General features: G+C 29.9%; 4 protein-coding genes across 6 annotated transcripts; 1 reads left to right on the top strand and 3 right to left on the bottom strand.

Annotated features, from left to right (window-relative positions):
• Positions 1-398: 398 nt before the first annotated feature.
• On the bottom strand, positions 399-2,554 carry LOC140671014 (uncharacterized). 2 transcript variants are annotated; one of them, XM_072902000.1, is made up of 2 exons: positions 2,295-2,554; positions 399-1,622 (listed from the first exon to the last, which is right to left on the bottom strand). In XM_072902000.1, the coding sequence occupies exons 1-2, from the start codon at positions 2,495-2,497 to the stop codon at positions 491-493; spliced, it is 1,335 nt and encodes a 444-aa protein (XP_072758101.1). In that variant the 5' UTR covers positions 2,498-2,554; the 3' UTR covers positions 399-490. The 2 variants fall into 2 exon arrangements, with proteins under 2 accessions (XP_072758101.1, XP_072758102.1); XM_072902001.1 differs by lacking the exon at positions 2,295-2,554 and adding an exon at positions 2,159-2,271.
• Positions 2,555-3,892: 1,338 nt separating this feature from the next.
• Nle (notchless protein homolog 1) lies at positions 3,893-6,097 on the bottom strand. The gene is made up of 7 exons (XM_072902002.1): positions 5,963-6,097; positions 5,380-5,739; positions 5,060-5,299; positions 4,724-4,977; positions 4,428-4,656; positions 4,135-4,356; positions 3,893-4,047 (listed from the first exon to the last, which is right to left on the bottom strand). The coding sequence occupies exons 2-7, from the start codon at positions 5,726-5,728 to the stop codon at positions 3,908-3,910; spliced, it is 1,434 nt and encodes a 477-aa protein (XP_072758103.1). The 5' UTR covers positions 5,729-5,739; positions 5,963-6,097; the 3' UTR covers positions 3,893-3,907.
• Positions 6,098-6,332: 235 nt separating this feature from the next.
• Positions 6,333-8,424, top strand: Nprl2 (Nitrogen permease regulator-like 2). The gene is made up of 8 exons (XM_072902796.1): positions 6,333-6,548; positions 6,639-6,730; positions 6,827-6,983; positions 7,081-7,198; positions 7,275-7,509; positions 7,577-7,707; positions 7,786-7,955; positions 8,024-8,424. Exons 1-8 carry the CDS (start codon positions 6,441-6,443, stop codon positions 8,198-8,200), a joined length of 1,188 nt encoding a protein of 395 aa, XP_072758897.1. The 5' UTR covers positions 6,333-6,440; the 3' UTR covers positions 8,201-8,424.
• Positions 8,425-8,468: 44 nt separating this feature from the next.
• Positions 8,469-17,527, bottom strand: LOC140671473 (uncharacterized). Of its 2 annotated transcripts, none has more exons than XM_072902795.1 (6): positions 17,336-17,527; positions 11,465-11,869; positions 10,986-11,371; positions 10,057-10,189; positions 9,169-9,462; positions 8,469-8,867 (listed from the first exon to the last, which is right to left on the bottom strand). In XM_072902795.1, exons 1-6 carry the CDS (start codon positions 17,489-17,491, stop codon positions 8,670-8,672), a joined length of 1,572 nt encoding a protein of 523 aa, XP_072758896.1. In that variant the 5' UTR covers positions 17,492-17,527; the 3' UTR covers positions 8,469-8,669. The 2 variants fall into 2 exon arrangements, with proteins under 2 accessions (XP_072758896.1, XP_072758895.1); XM_072902794.1 differs by lacking the exon at positions 17,336-17,527 and adding an exon at positions 12,870-13,732.
• Between the last annotated feature and the right edge of the window lie 91 nt (positions 17,528-17,618).

Raw genomic sequence — 17,618 nt, 5'->3', positions numbered from 1 at the left:
ATTCTGCAGACTCAAGCTTGGCAATCGAAAGAGATTGGTTCTTACTTTTAGAACCAACAAATCAACATCGAGTATTAATAGAAAATCTAGTAATATTCCCCAATTGTTGAGTTTGCTAAACTGCTAAACTATTCTATCTTTGTTGTCAATGGATGTTGAAAAAAGCAAAATGTATATAATAAAATATATAATAAATATTATATAAATAGTTAATACCTAATAAAAATATATTATAAAATATATAATAAAAATTATTAAAAATATATAAAAATATGTAATAGTTTACATATTATATATATAAATAAAAATATTTAATAAATATGTAAAGAGAATAACTATATATATTTATGTATAATATAAATGAAATTTAATAAATTGACAATAGAAAAGGGTTTACAATCTCCTTTTATTAAATATCTCTATTATACATTATATATACAATATAGATTAGCTATGTATATACGTTAATAAGTTTATTAAATAATTACAATTAGGTTTGTATACCCGGGACCCGATACAAAAACTCCCCATCGTCATCATAATAACAATCGCTGATTCGATACGTCATGCCAGGTTTGTACAGATTATTTGATATCTTTATTGGCTTAGCATAATCATAATTTGTATCTATCTTTTTATTCCACACTTTAATACTCGTATCTATTAAATTATCATCTTGTGTGGCAATATTTACATATTTATCGCTACCTTTATTTCCAGGAACTGCAGAAACACTTTTGTTAGATTTTTGTACGATTTCTAATGTATTCTTTTCTGTGCTAATTATTGGATTATCGGATGCAGTTTGTATCTCTTGACTGGTATCCATTTGTTTCCTGTACAGGTTTAATAGTGTGATACCTTCTGGAGATTCCTTTTGTACATCTTTAAGCTTCACTTTTACAAATTCATCAAATGTAAGTAGCTTCTTACTATTTTTTTGTTTATTAAGTGATAATCTATTATGTTTTTCTAAATCTGTCTGTGAGTTTAATGTAGGGTATTGTTCCTCATTTACTGTAAATTTCTCGGAATTTTTAATAGCAATAGAATTATTTTCAGTCTTGTTATCTGCGATCAATAAATTTTGATTTTTATTAAAGTGAGCGTCTTTCACTTTGTGTGAATTATCCTCTAGTGATAATAATTTTTTATCATTTTGTTTTTCATTTATATAAGACTGTATAATATTAGAAAATAATTTGCTCTTTGGTTCCTTAAATTTTGGCTCAGGTGGAACAAACTGTTTTGCCAATGATTCTCTGTCTGTCAAGATAATCTTTCTGTTTTTAAATTTCATCAGGTGTTCATTGAGTCTGGGATTTACCGGAAGTTTCCCAGCACGAAACTTTTTCCAATTTTCGACTACTAGATCATCATATTGCATGACTCTCTCCACTGATTTCGGTGACCAATTAGCTTGCAGAATCTTTTGTACTGTCTCTGGTAAAACAGGGAAACTCTCACTAAGCCTTTCCACTGTCCATTCTTCAGGATTGGATTGGTATAATTCACAAATAAGTTTCCTCTCTGCAAATGTGATAAAACGTGGTTCTTTTTCCTTAAAATACTTCTGCTTGACAATCTGTTGTTTGAGATGTTCTTTTTTGCTCTGCATTTCCCTAAAGAAAAACATTTATATGTTGTCATAAATTCATATTCTATCATATATATCTAACAAACTATTCTTATAATTTTTAATATATATTCATAGAATTTCATGGTAGAAATAATTTTATAATAATTTACATATTTCTGCAAAAAGTCAAAATTTTTAATAACCACAACATTTTACAAATTTGTAAGAAATTTATAATTCGTAGTATGAAAAAAATCTATAAGTTTTTACAACTTTTTACAACATTTTTATGTAATAACTTGAAGAAATCGTAAATTATCATAAAAATCAGTTATTTTTTTACAATATAATATAGTTGCAGAAAATCACATTCTATATAAATTTATAAAAATTATAAACATAACCTAAATTGTGTACTTTGACTAAAAAGTTTTAGTTACATTGTAAAAAATAATAGTTTTTGTATAATTTTTGCGCAAAAAGTTATTTAATTAAAATTATTTCTACCAGAATTAATACTAAATACTTATATTTTTTAAACAAACTTCAAATAGGTTAGAGCAAGTCAAATTTATATACCACAAACTTCAAATAGGTTAGAGCAAGTCAAATTTATATATTAATGCAAACGTTAAATAGTTTTAAACGAAAAATATATTGTAACATGACACATCCAGTGCAATATATAGAAATTTCTTACAAATATAATCTATACCTTTCGTGCATTCTATGACTTTCATGAACATTCATGAAATCTGCCTCGAATTCACTTAAATCTTCTATGTCAAGATTTTCAACATCAGTATCTTGTTCTTGCTTTATTAATTGCATTTTCGAACGAATACCAGCGAGTGGTTCAAAGTGTTTCTTGCTAAACATTCTACGCAATATAATTGTTATTACTTTACTTTCATTCATCGTGGAACTTGATATAATTTCTCACGTGCTTTTTGCAACAACACAAAACACAACTCAATTCTGCTCAATTTTCAATTACGCTGTAATCATAAAGCCGATTTTACATTGATCGTATCGTAGCGTCGTAAGCCATAAGAAATTAACCAATCACAAACAACTAAATGTGAAAATAATCGAATATGATTGGATGAATGTAGAACTCGCTAAAAGATGCGCGAACGAGTGAGTATAAAATGACCACGTATCTGATTGGCCAATTCAAAATAGGACTCTCTGATTGGCTAATCATTGCTGATGCCCTTAAACATCGGTCGATATGATTGGTGGTGTCCAATCCGAACGTGACCGAATTTCGGACGCTCTCTGCGTGAACAGATGAGCTAATATACTTATTCAAAAAAGAACTGGACTAAAAGTAAAATATTTTTAAATCACAGAATATTTCGAAAATTCAAAAAAAAAAAAAAAATGATAAATTTTATTATTAATATAAATTAACAAAAAATTTTAGTTTATTGTTAGTATAAAACGCAAAAGATTAAAGGGCCACTTTCTTCCATATGAGAAAAAGGTCAATTTTCAAGTACATAGTTGTAACTTTCTTAAAAATAATCGAAATAAGATCAATAAAAAAGCGTTTCAAAGCTTCAAATTTCTAATTTTAGAATCTTTAAATAAATTTCTATTTCAATTCTTTCTATTAGTTACAAAATTACATTGTAAGAAAGCAACGTCCGTCGACTGAACAAATTTTTCAAAAGTTTGTCCAAGAATACCGAATTAAAAAAAATCCTAGCACAATTTTATTAATTAGGTGTTAAAGAACAGAGTTTTAGTTTTAATTTAATTTTTTAACGAATGTTCTATGATTTTTTTTTCGCCGAGATATTCATTATTAAATAAAATCGAGCTATTGACGCTTTTTTTTATCTTATTCCGATTATTTTGAAGAAAGTTCAAACTTGAAAATTGGCCTTTTTTGATATGGAAGAAAGTAGCCCTTTAATTTTTTCACATATTGTAAATTTTTACGGACTCACTGCCTAATATTTAGTTATATTAAATTAACTAAAATTTATCATTGTACAATGTCAAATTAATGAATCCTGCAATATATTTACTGAACTTTTGACGTAACTGTTTCGACTAATTCTTCCTTAATTGGGCACATATGCTATATAGCTGCGCAAATTATTTTATTTATATGATGTAAAAAAATATATGTTTTAAAGTAATATTGTAAGAAAGTTTACCTTTTTTTTTTAATTATATATGTATTGATCTAATTTTTATACTTATATATATATATAAAACAATATTAGCAAATAATATAAAACAATATTTGATTATTTGAGGAATAAAAAAATATATTCCATAAATTTTTTATAAATTTGTTTAATTTATATTAATTTAATTCTGCCACAGTCGCAATACTTTGTCCTTTCCACCTGAAGCGACTCGCAGACCATCTGGTGACCAGTCGACAGCATAAATCTCATCCGCGTGACCAGGCAGATCTTGACTTAACTTTTTAGTTTTCATGCTCCAAACTGAAAAAGGGAATATAATATAAAATATTTCTTACAGTTATAATATTTTAATTGATAAATATTTTCTATGCTTTATACTGTATTTACCCTTCAAGGTTGAATCCGCACTGCCGCTGACCAGGAGACGAGAATCAGCACTCCATGCCAATGAATAAACCGCTTGAACGTGACCTCTTAATGAGGCGATATACACTCCAGTATTAGAATCCCACAATTTGATGGACTTGTCAAAGGACGCAGATGCAATTATACGACCATTCGGTGAAAACTTAACATCGTTGATAAGTTGTTGGTGACCCGTCATCCTTGCTGAAAGAAAAATACTTCCAGTACTTATTTTTTACAGCATTGATCTAACTGTATTTTAAAATATAACGTACCAATAGGTTTCTTCTCTTTTTCTGGTTTCCACAAAAATAATGTGAAGTCGTCAGATCCAGATACAAGTTTCTCTTCGCCTACAGATTCATATTGCGTTTTTGCATATTCCAATGGATCGTTTGCTTTTGATCCTAATTGTATAGGGCCAGTCCTAAGCACATAATCAACATTCAGAGCTAAAGTGTTTACCCAATGAGCATGGCCTTCCAAAGTTCTACATAATACACCCTAGAAACGACTTAATTGATTAGAAATGCTGAATATTCTACCTAGCTTTTGTTATTAAGATACATACATCCTGTGCTCTCCATACTTTCACAGTTCTATCTTGAGAGGCGGAATAAATAAGACCACTACCGCCCCATTTGATGCAAGTCACACTTTTCGTATGACCAGACAAAACGCGACAAGTTTGTGCCCTCTTTGTGTCCCAAATACGTATGTCACAATCTTTGGATGCACTCGCTAAATATACACATTCTGGATTCTTATGATAGGGTTCCCAGCATAAAGATGTTACCCACATTTTGTGTCCTATCATGGCTTTTCCTGTGTAATTAATATAAATTTTTTTTTCCTCTAAAAACCATAAGTTTATTGCAACTAATTAATATAATTTATAAATGTATACCCATTTGTTTGCCAGTATGAGGATTCCATAAATAAATTGATCCATTTTTACATGCAGAAGCAAGCTTAGAACCACAGGGAGACCAGGAAATACACAATACCCAATGTCTGTGTCCCTCACATGTATGATGTGGTGTTTGTGTATGGATATCCCAAAATCTTACAGTTGTATCGCCAGAACCACTGGCTAGATGTTTACCATCTGGTGAAAAAGCAACAGATATAACGGCTTCTTTGTGTCCTATAAACAAAAGCAAAAATATTTTTAAAACATTCTGTCACATTTTTTGAATATATCTAATTGTTAAAATTATTAACAACCTTCTAAAGACCCAGTGCATCTCGTAACAACTCTGACTTTGAATACTGCTTGTGGTTGATATACGATCTCCACAACATTTTCACTAATGTTAAAGTCTTTGCCCACAAATTTCTCTAATGTATCTGTGACTTCTTCATTATTCACATATAAAGCTAAAGGCAACGATTCTTCTTGTTCCAGCAGAGCATTGCAAATATCTTTTAATTTATTTACAGTGATATTGACTGGCAACTCTAGCAGACCAGATAGAACTTCACCAGTGTCTGATTTAAAACGAGAAGCAACTATTTTGACTTCAGTATCAGTCAGAGTAGCGTCGTTCTCGTCGTCAAGCTTCCTTTTAGTCATCTTGGTAAAATCTATGTAAAAAAATTACATTAATATATATATTATATATATTATGCCAATATATGTTAATAATTAATAATATTATGTCAATATATATATCAATTATTATGTCAATATATATATTAATAATTATATCAACATGTATAATTACCAGATATATATATAGGTTACGTATTCATATATAATTACATAATCTTTTATTACGATATTTCGAAAATAAAAACTGATACTTACATTTGTGTCAATAAAATCCCTTATAACTAGAATTGTTTTCTTATTATTTTATAAATTTATTTTATATATACATATATAAAATTATACACACTAAAAGCACGTGTTACTTTCCCATTCCACAACTGTCAAATCAGCTGATCGCTACTGCGCATGCACAAACAAAGGCGCGTTCCGATATTCACTGCCAGTACTGAAAATCTATAGTGTACGTGACGTAAATTATAGATTTTCAGTACTGGCAGTGAATATCGGAACGCGCCTAAGGGAAACGAGAGAGCTCTGATTGACCAATCAGGATAAAGATTTCCTTGTCCTGATTGGTTCTGATTGACCAATTAAATGCCATTCTACTTTGCAAGTAAAATTTTCGAACACAACCTTGAAAACCGTTATTTAAATGAGAGAGTAAACAGGAATAAATGATAAACTTTTCATCTTACACAAAACGATTTTACAATAGTTAACAATCAAGAAAATAATGGCATCTATCTTGGAAAATGTTGGGGAGAAAGGACAAGAAGGCCCGATTAGATGCATATTTTTTGCCGAATTTCATCACATAGCAGGACCTAAAATTACATGTCAGGTGAACAGAGCATGCATTATAAAATGTATAAATGATTTTATATTCTCTTTTTATATTTAAAGTTGATATGAATTATATTATCTCTTTCAGGTACCTGATAATTTTATATCCAAGGATATCTTTGACAATGTCAGCGTTTACATAATACCCAAAGCACAATTGCAAAGAAGTACCATTACAATGTAAGTTTATAAAAAATTAAACTTGTAAACATTAATTCTGAAAAAATTTGTCCATTCTCTCTTTTAATAATATCTAAAACCTTTTCTTTTTTACAGCACATTAAAAGACTATAAAATTTTGGGATTTCCTGTAAAGATTGACGATAAGAAATATGCAAGAAATGCCTTTTACTTCAACTTGTGTTTTGTCTGTGATGCAAATGCTCGCACTGTACATTATGAACCGGTAGTTAAGAAAATGTCAGATTTTTTGGTAATAATTTTTCTATAAAATTCTCTGTTTTTTTATATATATATTCAGAAAATTTGCAGTTAATAATTCAATATATTATAAATTTTTTTATGAATAGATGGCTTTGGAAATAGAAAATTGCTTTTTATCTGCTTCCGATGATAAAACCAGATTAGCAGAAATGCTTGCACAAGTCATGCAGGATTTAAATCTACACAAAATGTGTACATTAACTGGTAAAACTTGTATACTTATTACTTTGATAGTACATATTTTGCTACGATACATTTTATAAATGTAATATTTTGGTAGAAGGAACAATGACATCTCATTTAAAAGTAGTGAGATTAGCACCCGAGCCCAAGCCAGTTCTCGATCATCAAGTACCGATATTCTTAGAAGGTAGAGAGACATTTCAGAGCGATCAATGGGATCTGACTACGCAACAAGTGTTGCCATATATCGACGGCTTTAATCATGTGGCGCGTATAGCAGCTGCAGCTGACGTAGAAAATAATTTAGTGAAAAGCTGTGTACAAAATCTTATGTAAGAGATATTTAAGAAATTGCAGTTACAAATAATTGTTCCAAAAAACATGTTCGAATTTTTGCAGATATTATGGAGTTGTGACCCTGATTCCGATATTTCAATATAGTAACGTTTATGCTGTAACTCCGAAATTAAGGCACTTGGGAGATGATATAAAATTACAGGAGAGATGTATAGCATATGCTTCTAAATTACGTGAGCAATGTTTTATAACATTATTACAATGTTATTTTAAATTTGCAGTAAAATTTATAGATGCTTTTTCTTATCTAGCTAGACAACCTGCATATTTTAGGGATATATATCGTATGTATTCAAGTATGACTTATGGCATTACCATGAAGGACTTGTGCCAACGTCTTAATCCACAAAACTTGAGAATAAATGAGAAAAGACTAATACAATTTGGTTTGATAGAGGGACTTATTAGGAGAGTATATAATGTGAGTAGCTTACGCATATGTGTACTGACATAAATATAGTGGTACATAAATTGCATTTTGTCTTATAGTATCCTGTACTTCTTCCTGGTGCATCTTGCAGCGAAGAAGCAAAAAACAATCCGATCTATAAGTATTTTACAGGCACGTATAGCCTTGATGAAATATGCTGTAGCACGGGCCAGTCAACCACGCAAATCGAAGAGATTATTGAACGCGACCCGAATGTATTAATGATACGGAAGTGATGGTATACAGCTAATAAAGACCAAAAATTAAAAATAGGCAATACAAATTTACAAATGTATATCATCAATGTTAAAGAGACTGAAATATTTTTTTTATGTAATTTTCAAAACGTACATCTAATAATTGATAAGAGAATTTATTTTCGAATTATTTCTTGAAAATGAATTCTTCTATAATAAATTAAACATCAGAGAACCATTAAAAAAAGTATCATTATTTTGACATTAACTATATATGTATATTTATTAAAAAATTTTACATTAGCACGGAGCATTCTTTTGATAAGGATTTTTTTTTACTTTAATATAATTTGCGTGTCTTGCATAATCATGTTTGCACATAATTTGTATATCTATGCATATATAGGTGTAATGAAATAAAAAATTACGTGATTGTTTTGCAATTTTTAAAACTTATTGCTAAGTATATAAATTTTCATATTTGCTTCCTTAAGTCTGATGGAATAACTCACTCAACATTTTCGATCATTCGTTTTACTTCATTAATGTAAACATCTGGTACATTGTTCTCCCTCATTTCTTGGCACTTTCGTTCCATTGCTTCTTGTAATTTCTTCTTGCGCATTGCAGTCTCTGCTCGGATCGTTACACCTTCTACAAACATCTTTTGTCGCTCAGCGATACGTTCTCTTTCCTTCTCATTTACCTGTCCAACGAGACAATTTGATAGTATTTGTTAGATACAGAGTGTTTCACATAAAGTAAGGTGTGTTTTCCGAAATTTCATGTCGTACAAAAGCTATTTTAAACAAAATTTATAAGCTTTCGAGAAAGAAAAAAGTTGATAACCTTGAATTATATATATCAACTTCTTTACTTTTCAAAATAAAATAAATTTTGTCTGAAATTTTTTGTATGACGTCAAGTTCCGGAAAGAACGGAATGCATAATAAAATAATCTGTATGTATATTTCTGCCTATAAAATTTTTTTGCAAATAGCGCGGACCTGCTTTAATATTTCATTGCGATGGATTAAAATCTGTTGTTGTTTTTGTTCGAGTTCCTTCTTTTCTCTGCAAAAAGCTGCTTGTTGCACACGTACAATCTTCTCGAATTCCCGCCTTTCTCGCTCGATCTCGATAGCTTGCATTACTCGCTTATTATTTACTTGTTCCTCTCTCTCTTTCTGAAGAGACTTTTGAGCCTCTAATTTTTTTAACGCTTCTTCCTTCTCCTTTTGCCTCCATTCCCGTTCTACTTCTTCCTGAACTCGAGCCGCGTTAATCTCGTCAATTTGCGCCTGGAAATTTATCGCCATGATTTGTTTAGTCAAAGTTATTATATATAACTTATACTTTTTATTAAATATCATATATGTGTATTTTAAAATATTAATTAAGAGAAAAGTGACATACAAGCGGTATCAAAAATAACAAAGAAATGTTTTATAAAAAAAAAGGTTTAATATAGTATTAACAATAAATACATTAATCTTTTAGCACAATAATGCATACTTAATTTTGTTAAATAAAAATAATTATATATAAGATGCAAAAATACAGAACAAAGTTTCGAAAAGAAAGAAAAACATATATATAGTATAGATAGCGAAGTCTGACGTGGCGCTCATTGACCTTTGATAACAGGTAGTTGAAACGCAAGGATATATGAAGGTAATTATAGAAGTATATAGAGCGATATATACGCAATGTGATATTGATGAAGTATCGTGCAAAATACGGGGAAAATTCATGATTTTTCACTATATGCGTTTTATGTAGAGAATTCTTTATGTATAACGTGTGTAATACGCACGCGTTTAATACAAAACTTATTATTAGATATCATTCATATCAAGAATATCGTAAATTATTTTAATTGGATCTTTTAATACCTGAAATTCGTGCGCTTGCATCGTTCGCATTGCCACTCTGGCTCTCTCTTGCTCCTTTCTTAATCTTTCCAATCTCTGCTCCTCCACCTTCTTAGCCTCTCGTTCCTCCTTTAGTCGCTGATAGTTTTGTATCCTGAAAAAAATTTTTTTTCACAATGAAAAAACCAAAGAAATTAAAAGAGGAATATTTTTAAAACATCTTAAAAATATATATAATTGGTTAAAAAAATTTTAAGATATACACTACGCAAAAAAATTAAAGAGCCATTTTGTATAATATACAATTAGAAGAAGATAAATAAAAAAGTGTTTCAAAGCTTCAAGTTTCTAGTTTTAGAATCTTTAAATAAATTTCAATTCTTTCTATTCGTTACAAAATTGAATTCATTCGTTAAAAAAAGAAATTAAAGTTAAAACTACTTTTTAACTTCCAATTAATAAAATCGTGCTAGGATTTTTTTTTAATTCGGTATTCTTGGACTACCTTTTGAAAGATTTGTTCAATCGACGGACACGTCGCTTTCTTACAATGTAATTTTATAACGAATATAAAGAATTGAAATTCATTTAAAGATTCTAAAACTAGAAACTTCAAGCTTTGAAAAGTTTTTTTATTAATCTTATTCCGATTATTTTTAAGGAATTTTGCAACTAGTCGAAAATTGGCCTTTTTTATATGGAAGAAAGTGATCCTTTAATGTTTTTGCGCAGTGTATAACAAATGAAATTCATTTAAAGATTTTAAAACTAGAAACTTGAAGCTTTGAAATGCTTTAAAGCATTTTAAAATTTTTATTCATCTTATTCCAATTATTTTTAAGGAAGTTGCAACTACTTGAAAATTGGCCTTTTTTTAGATGGAAGAAAGTGGACCTTTAATTTGTTTGCGTAGTGAATTTTCATTAATTTTAAAATTAATAAAAATAGACCTTAGATCTATAATTTTATTCTCCTTTTGTTCCATAGCTTTAAAATGTTTCAATTGTTCGTTTCCCTCCGCAAGTTCCTGTCGCACTTTAATGTTCTCGGCCTCTTTGTTGCGTAACTTCTCGATCTCGTCTTGTTGCCATGCGACGTTATTTAAATTGATGAGCCGGCTTTCCTCCTGTTTCCTCTCAAACTCAAGGATTCGTTGCTCCTCGTTTTCCACAATTTGTTCCTTTAGAAACTTTGAGAATTGCATCCTCTTGGCCGTCTCTTCCTGCTCCTTTCGCATTTCTTCTTTGATCGCCCATCTCCTTTCATTTTCCATCATATCGTTCAGCCGTGTCTCTTCGTCGCGAAGCTCTCGTTCTATCAGCTTTCTTTCCGAAATCTACAAACGGATAGCTAAATGTACAAACATTTTAAATATTACGTAGAGATATTATTGTCATATCTTTGAAATTGATCGTAGTGTCGAATTTACTTGGGCATCGCGAATAGCGCGGCATTTGCTTTCCAGGATAAGCCGATTGCACTTTTGTATTTCCTCCTCTTGCTCCATACGCATGTTGTACGCACGCTCGAGGACGTACACCGTTCGTCTTCTCGCCTCCTCCTCGATTTCTCTCGTTTTCGGATCCCTCTCGCGACTCTTCTTCATGTCCATCCTGCGGATCATCTCTTTGCGCTCGATGCTTTCTTTCGTTAATCTTTCCTTCTCCTTTTCTGCGGCTTCCGCTAACGCTAATCTTTCTTCCTTTGTGACCACGCGACTGCGTTCCTTCAGATCCTCATACTCCTTCTTTGTCATGATCTTCGGATAGACTGTAGGCACCTTCGAAGGAATCAGATACTTTCTTGTACCGCTTTTATCCCTTATCTTTCCAACCTGCCAGATTCAATCAATAGTTTAGCAGAGATATAAATAGAAAAAAAGATTAAATATTTTTTTCCATAAAATATTTTCTTGATAAAAAGAGTCTCGTTTTTTTTTATTTTTTTTTCAGATATGTATGTAACTTCTTTAAATTTTAATTATTGCAAGCTAATTTTTCATTATTTTTTATTTTTTAGGTAATAGATTTGAAGTACCACTATTTTAAATGTAGTATTTAAGTTAGCTATATGTAATTATTACTTTTAATTAGATAAATTTTACAAAATCAAAAGTGGACTTAAATAAATTATATTTATTTTGTAGACAATTTGTAATTTTTGAAAATGTATTTTACTTATTGTTTTAATATGATAAAAGAAATTATAAAGTTCTTATATTTTTAATTTATCTTTTTTCGAAAGTAATTTTAGATCAGTGAGATTTTTGCGGTTAAAATAATAGCATAAAAATATTTTTAAAATTACTGATAAAAACTGATAAAAATTGATACAAATTTTTGTGATACATCTAACTGAAAATTATTCAAATTATATCGTGTTTGATGTAATTTATCGTAAAAGTTTCATTACAAAATTATTTTTGAAAAAAAAAGAAATTAAAAATATAAGAACTTTAGTTTTTTATTATGTTAACAAAGATGTAAAGAAAAATAATATCAAAAAGATAATAAAAAACATGTTAATTTTAAACATAATTTTTTAATTAAAAAAAAGATTATTTTTACATCTCTATGACTAACAATAAGTGCATGTACTATTCTAATTTATAAACTCTAATAACAATATATATATATATATATATATATATATATATATATATATATATATACATATATATATTCATAAAAATTATAAATATATAAATTATATATAACAATGTCTTTTCCTTAATATAATGTAATACAAATATAATTAGAACGCAAGTAGTATAAAATATGGTATGGAAACTTATTGTGTTTCGCTTTAAATGATCGATAGACTGTGTGTATTACCTCTTTTCCTTCATATGCGCTACTTTTTCTTAAATGAATCGGTTTGTCATCAAGCATATGATCGCACACTGACGGCGGATGGATCGTGTACACACCCGGTGGGAATTTCGAGTTGCCGCGATACTCGAAATTGCCGGATCCTGTCTTTCGTACTGTGGTTTTGGTTAACATGATGATCGTTTGTCTGATCGAACTGACTTTATCGGTTTCCTCGAAAAATGTCAATCAAACAACGACAACCGCGAGACGTTGCGTGTCTGACGTTCCCTCATCAAGACGCTCGTGGATTGTCTTTGGGGACGATGTCTACAGAATTGTATGTATTCATATATGAAATACGTTTCCTGCGCTGGCAAAATGATGACCCTTGACCGACAACGAGGCGAGAGAGGCTGAGGTAATCCGATAGGAACGATCGCGGCGACCGGTATACTGTCATTGACTGTTTGCCGACGAGCAACCGTTCCTTTGTTTGTTCGATAGGAGGAATTATGTCAAGGGATGCAGGTGGCCGATCGTGTTACGTGCGATCGTGTTTCGCGTTAGCACGAATGGACGGACGATAATCTCGCAAATGAGCGATGAAACTCGGCGCGTTAGGTCTCGAAGAGGATGCAAATATTCATGGGCAATGCGTCTGTATATATTTGTGAACTTCTCTTGTCAGGAAATAATACAGGATGTTAGGGTTAGATAGGGTTGGGAAGTAACGTCGTTACTTTTTTTTTGGTAACTGTAACGGTAACGGCGTTACAAATTTTGCTTGTAACGAAAAAAGTAACTTTGTTACATTTTTTGATAACGAGTAACGAAATTAATAGTAACTTTTATCGTTACTTTCCAGATAGCACATGTCTTTAAAAGATGCTTAAAAGACAACTTAAAGACGTAAGACGTCTTATTGTCTTTTAAATATATCTTTAAGACCTCTTTTGGTCTGTGCTGTCTGGCATTTTTTTCGAATATATACTTGAATATACTATACTTTTTTCGAATATAATTTTCAAATAAAGAAACAAAGATATTTTTCGTTTCATGCATATGTGCGCATTTTATATAGTACATGTAACATATATTGTAGATACATGTGCACATATATGAGTATTGAAATGCAGTATCACATAAAAATTACTGGAATCTCTTTTTAATATCTTTCTACTTTGTAAAAAAAAACATTTAAGTAGATAGATAATTCAATGATTAGTCTAGAATTTGATATTATGAAAATTATCGTATCGTGTTAGAATTTTAAAATAACAAAAATTAAAGAGACGTGAAGAAAGTGATTTTGACCACATTTACAAATCTATTGAAAGTAAACTAACAATAAGAAAATCACTTTATTTACATTTACAGCACCTAAAAGTATTTAAGAAAGCTAGTCTACAATTTTTTTCAAAAGTTTCTCTTATTTAAAATAATTTATTATTAAAATTATTACACACTTTATATCAATAGCGATATCACTATCAAAATTATATCATTTTTAATGTAAAATAATATTTAACAATTTTTAGTGTTTAGTAAATTTTTAATTTAATTTGAGGTATTTAAAAAATTGTTATGTAAAGTTTGTATTGTATACAAAAAAAGTAACGAAAATTGTAACGATTCGTTACTTTTTGAGTAACGGTAACCAGTTATTTTTTTAAATTAGTAAAGAGTTACTTTTATAAAGTTTCTAAACTTTCCCAACTCTGATGTTAGGAAGATAAATATCTATTAATATAATATTTCAAAAAACATTTATCAAACATTATTAGTTTTCCCTCACAAAAAATGTTGAAAATAACTTTCATGTAGATAAGTCTTAATTTTAATCTTATCGAAAATCTTCAACTCTGATGAAAAATCTCTGATAGCAATTTCAAGATTTTACGCTTCTGCACAGTAAAATTGACACAAAACTTTTATTTTTATTATTGTGACTTTTAGTGTGATGTAAAAATAACATACAAATTAAGTAAAACCTACATGAAAGAGTAGTTACAATAACTTGTGATGGAAACATTTTAAATTTCACGATTACTCCAAGATTTATTTTAATTTTTTTTTAGAATGTTAAATTGATTTTGTAAACTGTCGATTGTTTGAAATGATTGTTAATAATGTTAAAATTACTCAAAATAATATTCCATTTCTAAGAGATATACATAATTGACATAAAATAAATGTAACACGTGAAAATATAAAAATAACATATCAGCTGTATATATTAATTTTACATTAAAGTAGTGAATCAAAACGTAGTAATACAAAAAAATTTTAACATATGGATGCAATTTTTTACTGTGTATGTTATTAATTACATACTGAGAGAGAGAGAGAGAAAGAGAAAGTTCTAAGTAACAGATGTGTATAGTCACTTTTCGAATACTCTGTATATAATATTTCTTGTCCATACAAAATATAAAAAAAAGATATTCAATCGTATCACAATATACGTAGAAATTATGTAAGAAAAAAAAGCATGTAAAATGTGCGTAATCTATCATCGTCCTGGGTCATAAAATAAAGATGATGGTTGCGTGACGCGTACAAAAGACAATGACAAAGGAGAAGAAAAAAAGGGAAACTCTTTGCGGGCGTACCTGAAATTACATTTATCGATACATATGCATACGTTTATCGCGTGAGTGAAATTAAGCAAAGGTCACGCAACGGTAGCTATATAGATAAGCGGATACAAAAAGATATGTAACTAATATGCTATTTGAAACGTACGTATTACTATTATTATTTATTTTTTCTTAAGAAACCCAAGTGATTAATCGGCATGATTGTTATTGGAAGATAGAAGCTAGAGACATGTAATATGTAATACTAATATCCAATAAGCAGTGTTGCGCTTAGATAATTTAAAATAATCTAGATATAGATAAGATAAAATATATGCGTCTGTATCTGAGATAAGATAAAGATAATCTTAATTTAAATATATCTAGATAAAAGATAAATTAGTTGAATGTTTTATCTAGATACTTTTAAGATAATATTCAAAATTACAATTTATATAAAAATAATACACTTCAGAAAACTATAAAAAATATAAGCATATATTTCAGCTTAATACATTAAAAGTTTAGAGTTAAATTACAAATTTTTATTTTTTAGAAACAATAAATTTTTCGAACATATTATCGGATAAACAATTTCTTCGAGGTACAAATATCTGTTGCCCGCAACTGAAAAGACGCTCCACTGACGCGGATGATGGTAATGTTGTGTTATATTTTATAGATATATGATATATATAGTGTTATATATGTGTTATATTTTGTAGATATAATATGATCAAACGCAGAATGAGAAAAATGGCACTGATTAAATTATCTTAGATATTTTAAAAGATACTACTTTTTTAAATCTGAGCTACAGATAAAGATGTCATATACTTTAATTATATAGATAAAAGATAAAATAAACAATAAAGACATTTATATAAAAATCTAGATAATTTTATTTAGATAACGGAAAACACTGCCAATAAAATATGTCCACATATTTTTGACGCAATCGCGAAAAGCGAGGTGAATGTTTGTTAAAAATGCTACATTACAGTATCCAATATTGTAACCCTTCTCTCCTTCCCTCCCCCCCCTTCCTCATCGCCCCCTCGCTTTGCAGTCTCACCCCTACACTTGACCTTCGCATTCAGTTGCCATGTGAACGTAATTCATGCCTAGACTCCAACTACAATACATATTCTACTCCTTTCGTATGTATAATTTATTTCTCATCAACGTGACTCATCACTTTTTTATTCTTCGTCGCCTTTATCTTCTCCTTCTTTCTTTTCTTCTTTTTTTCTCGTTTCACACGTCATATCGTACGAGCGAGAATTACTAATGCAGTGTATAAAATAGTTCAAGTCTATAATAACTTGGAAATGGCACATTAACATTGCCAGCAATAATTATCCGATCAATAAGTAGAGATAGAGGTTTTGTAAAAGAATAGTTAAGTCTTTGAACAGCAAAATTCAAGAGACAAAAGTAATCGATCGCTCCATTTAGAGACGTGCTTTATATGTAAGTTAAATTTAGCTTTTTTTTTTTTAACAAAACAGGAAAGGAATGATTTGATATAATTCGAAGAAACAATATTTTTTAACGCAATTTTTCTCTTAAGAAAAATATGAATATGTAAAATATATATATATATATATATATATATATATATATATTATATTTTATAATAATTATAATATAATATGGTCGAAACGTGTGCCCGATTATATTATTATCATTGGAAATAAGTACTTATTGTTTTTTGTATTCTAATTTTTTGCTTTGAGTTTTTATTATAAATATATATGTCACTCAATTTAAGAAAGTCATCATTCATTCTTAATGCCAAATTTCATTCTTTTATTAGAATATATATATATGTCATTTTGACATTTATCTAGTCTACATTTTACATTATAAATATTTATATGTAATATAAAAAAATTCAGATCTCACGATGCAATCATCCGCCATTGAACCATGAGCCGCGGATGACCCGGCGCGTGGCCCCGGACTGGCGACAATGTCGTGGCGTAGAGCGCAGGTCGTCGTCTTCGTCGCCCCCCGCTGTCGTTGATCCGAGAGGGCTACTAACGACGACGAACCCCCCATCGACGGTAACGACCCCGTGGTGTACCACGTGGCGCTGCTATGAGTACCTCGGGACGCAGCGATCGCACTCGCGTGCGGCACATCGGCTCCGGCGCATCGCGGTTTACGGCATTCGCAGTCTGTCGCG

The sequence above is a fragment of the Anoplolepis gracilipes genome, chromosome 11 (assembly GCF_047496725.1).
Source record: "Anoplolepis gracilipes chromosome 11, ASM4749672v1, whole genome shotgun sequence".
Classification (NCBI taxonomy): Eukaryota; Metazoa; Arthropoda; class Insecta; order Hymenoptera; family Formicidae; genus Anoplolepis; species Anoplolepis gracilipes.
This window is presented reverse-complemented; position numbering and strand designations above follow the sequence as displayed.

Coding starts and splice junctions, on each gene's coding strand:
- LOC140671014 (XM_072902000.1), bottom strand. CDS start 2,497: ATGAATGAAAGTAAAGTAATAACAATTATATTGCGTAGAATGTTTAGC. Junction 1,623..2,294: donor AGTCATAGAATGCACGAAAG/GTATAGATTATA, acceptor GTTTTTCTTTAG/GGAAATGCAGAGCAAAAAAG.
- Nle (XM_072902002.1), bottom strand. CDS start 5,728: ATGACTAAAAGGAAGCTTGACGACGAGAACGACGCTACTCTGACTGAT. Junction 5,300..5,379: donor ATGCACTGGGTCTTTAGAAG/GTTGTTAATAAT, acceptor TTTTGTTTATAG/GACACAAAGAAGCCGTTATA. Junction 4,657..4,723: donor AAGTATGGAGAGCACAGGAT/GTATGTATCTTA, acceptor AGTCGTTTCTAG/GGTGTATTATGTAGAACTTT.
- Nprl2 (XM_072902796.1), top strand. CDS start 6,441: ATGGCATCTATCTTGGAAAATGTTGGGGAGAAAGGACAAGAAGGCCCG. Junction 6,549..6,638: donor GACCTAAAATTACATGTCAG/GTGAACAGAGCA, acceptor TATCTCTTTCAG/GTACCTGATAATTTTATATC. Junction 6,984..7,080: donor AGAAAATGTCAGATTTTTTG/GTAATAATTTTT, acceptor TTTTATGAATAG/ATGGCTTTGGAAATAGAAAA.
- LOC140671473 (XM_072902794.1), bottom strand. CDS start 13,040: ATGTTAACCAAAACCACAGTACGAAAGACAGGATCCGGCAATTTCGAG. Junction 10,190..10,985: donor AATAAAATTATAGATCTAAG/GTCTATTTTTAT, acceptor AATTTTTTTCAG/GATACAAAACTATCAGCGAC. Junction 8,868..9,168: donor GCAATGAAATATTAAAGCAG/GTCCGCGCTATT, acceptor CTCGTTGGACAG/GTAAATGAGAAGGAAAGAGA.